The following is a 1,380-nucleotide window of genomic DNA, read 5'->3' on the forward strand; positions in this document are numbered from 1 at the left end:
AAGATCGAGAATACCATCGGGAGCAGCTGTTACCCGTACTTGTGCAGCAACCTCAGTAGGTAGACCCCGTACAAACTGCTCAGCGATAATATTAGGGCAAGCTGATGGATCAGTACCAGATAGAGTTAGGTAACGTTTCAAGTCAGAAACATAATTATCAATAGATTCACCTTGAACAAAACGTCTACTCTGGAATGCTATAAAGGCATCAGCTGGGGTCGGAGAGAAGGCAGCAGTCAACTTCTTAATAAGGCAATTAATATCCGACTTGTCCGACTTTGGCAGCTGATCATAGACAGACCATGCTGCATCTTCCAGGAACAAGGGCAAATACTGAGTCCGTTGTTCCTCCGACCAACCTTGGATCTTAGCCGCCAGACAATACTTCTGATACCACCGTTCAAAGCTCTCCGTAGCTGTGTTACCATGAAACTTCTTGATTACTTGATCCAATTTCAGAGACATCTTGTTGATAGGGGTCTGGGCACCAAAATGTACTAGAACTCAACCACTCTTCTCGTTGTAGGAGAGAGTAAAGGAGTAAAAACAAGTATGAATACAATTATTGGGAATAGGGAATCACTACTCAGCTTAGCTTCAGCTTATCGATATCTTGTCGTCACGACACAGCGCACAATCCTATATCATTCTCTCACACCGTACGCCTATACAAATGGATGATGCATCTGACTACAAACAAAACTCAAAGATGCTAATCTTGCGAAATTGGTTTATTCCAAGCAGTAACTGTTATCCTTCACAGGCCTCCCAATGGCGTCATCCTTCACTCTGTGTAACTTTTGAAGCTCTGCTGAATAACTGAAGTAGTACCACCTAATCTCCGACGATGTACCATAACAGCTCACTCTTGCACACCTGCTCTGGTTTTCACAACTTCACCGAGGTTGCCCCTAGGATCACAGATCTGAAGTTGATCGGTGACTGATAATCATTCCACTATGCCTAACATGTCTGATTCCTTGCGCCGCTGTCGATAATGGATATGACGACTCAAGTCTGATAATGTGTTCCTTGAGAAATTCGATCTCCAGAGCTTGCTCGGCCTAACAATGAAATCACTGTCGAGTTTACTCAAGAGAACATCCTCTCTTCGGTAACAGGACATAATAAAACTCCAGACTTTGATCCTATCCGCCGCCTTCGGTGCTTCCTCAAAGTCTGCGGCCTACACAAAACTCAACTCACATGCAAATTGCCATTCGACCTCTAATACAAGTTCTCCATAGAACATGTAAAAATATCCCACCTCTTGCGTCTTCTCAACTGAAAACTGAGCTGCGCCGCGAGCTCTTCCTTGAGACGGCCATCTCTTCAGTCGTTTGCGACATCCACGGCTCAAAATGGCAGAGGTCGCTTAGT

General features: G+C 44.6%; 1 protein-coding gene across 1 annotated transcript; it reads right to left on the bottom strand.

Moving 5' to 3' along the window:
* Positions 1-116: 116 nt before the first annotated feature.
* Pmar_PMAR007993 (hypothetical protein) lies at positions 117-465 on the bottom strand (the record flags this gene model as incomplete). The annotated part of the gene is made up of 1 exon (XM_002787203.1): positions 117-465. A coding segment is annotated over one exon (349 nt), but the record flags the coding sequence as incomplete, so codon positions are not given.
* Positions 466-1,380: the final 915 nt, after the last annotated feature.

Source organism: Perkinsus marinus (assembly GCF_000006405.1).
Source record: "Perkinsus marinus ATCC 50983 genomic scaffold scf_1104296930034, whole genome shotgun sequence".
Lineage (NCBI taxonomy): Eukaryota > Perkinsozoa > Perkinsida > Perkinsidae > Perkinsus > Perkinsus marinus.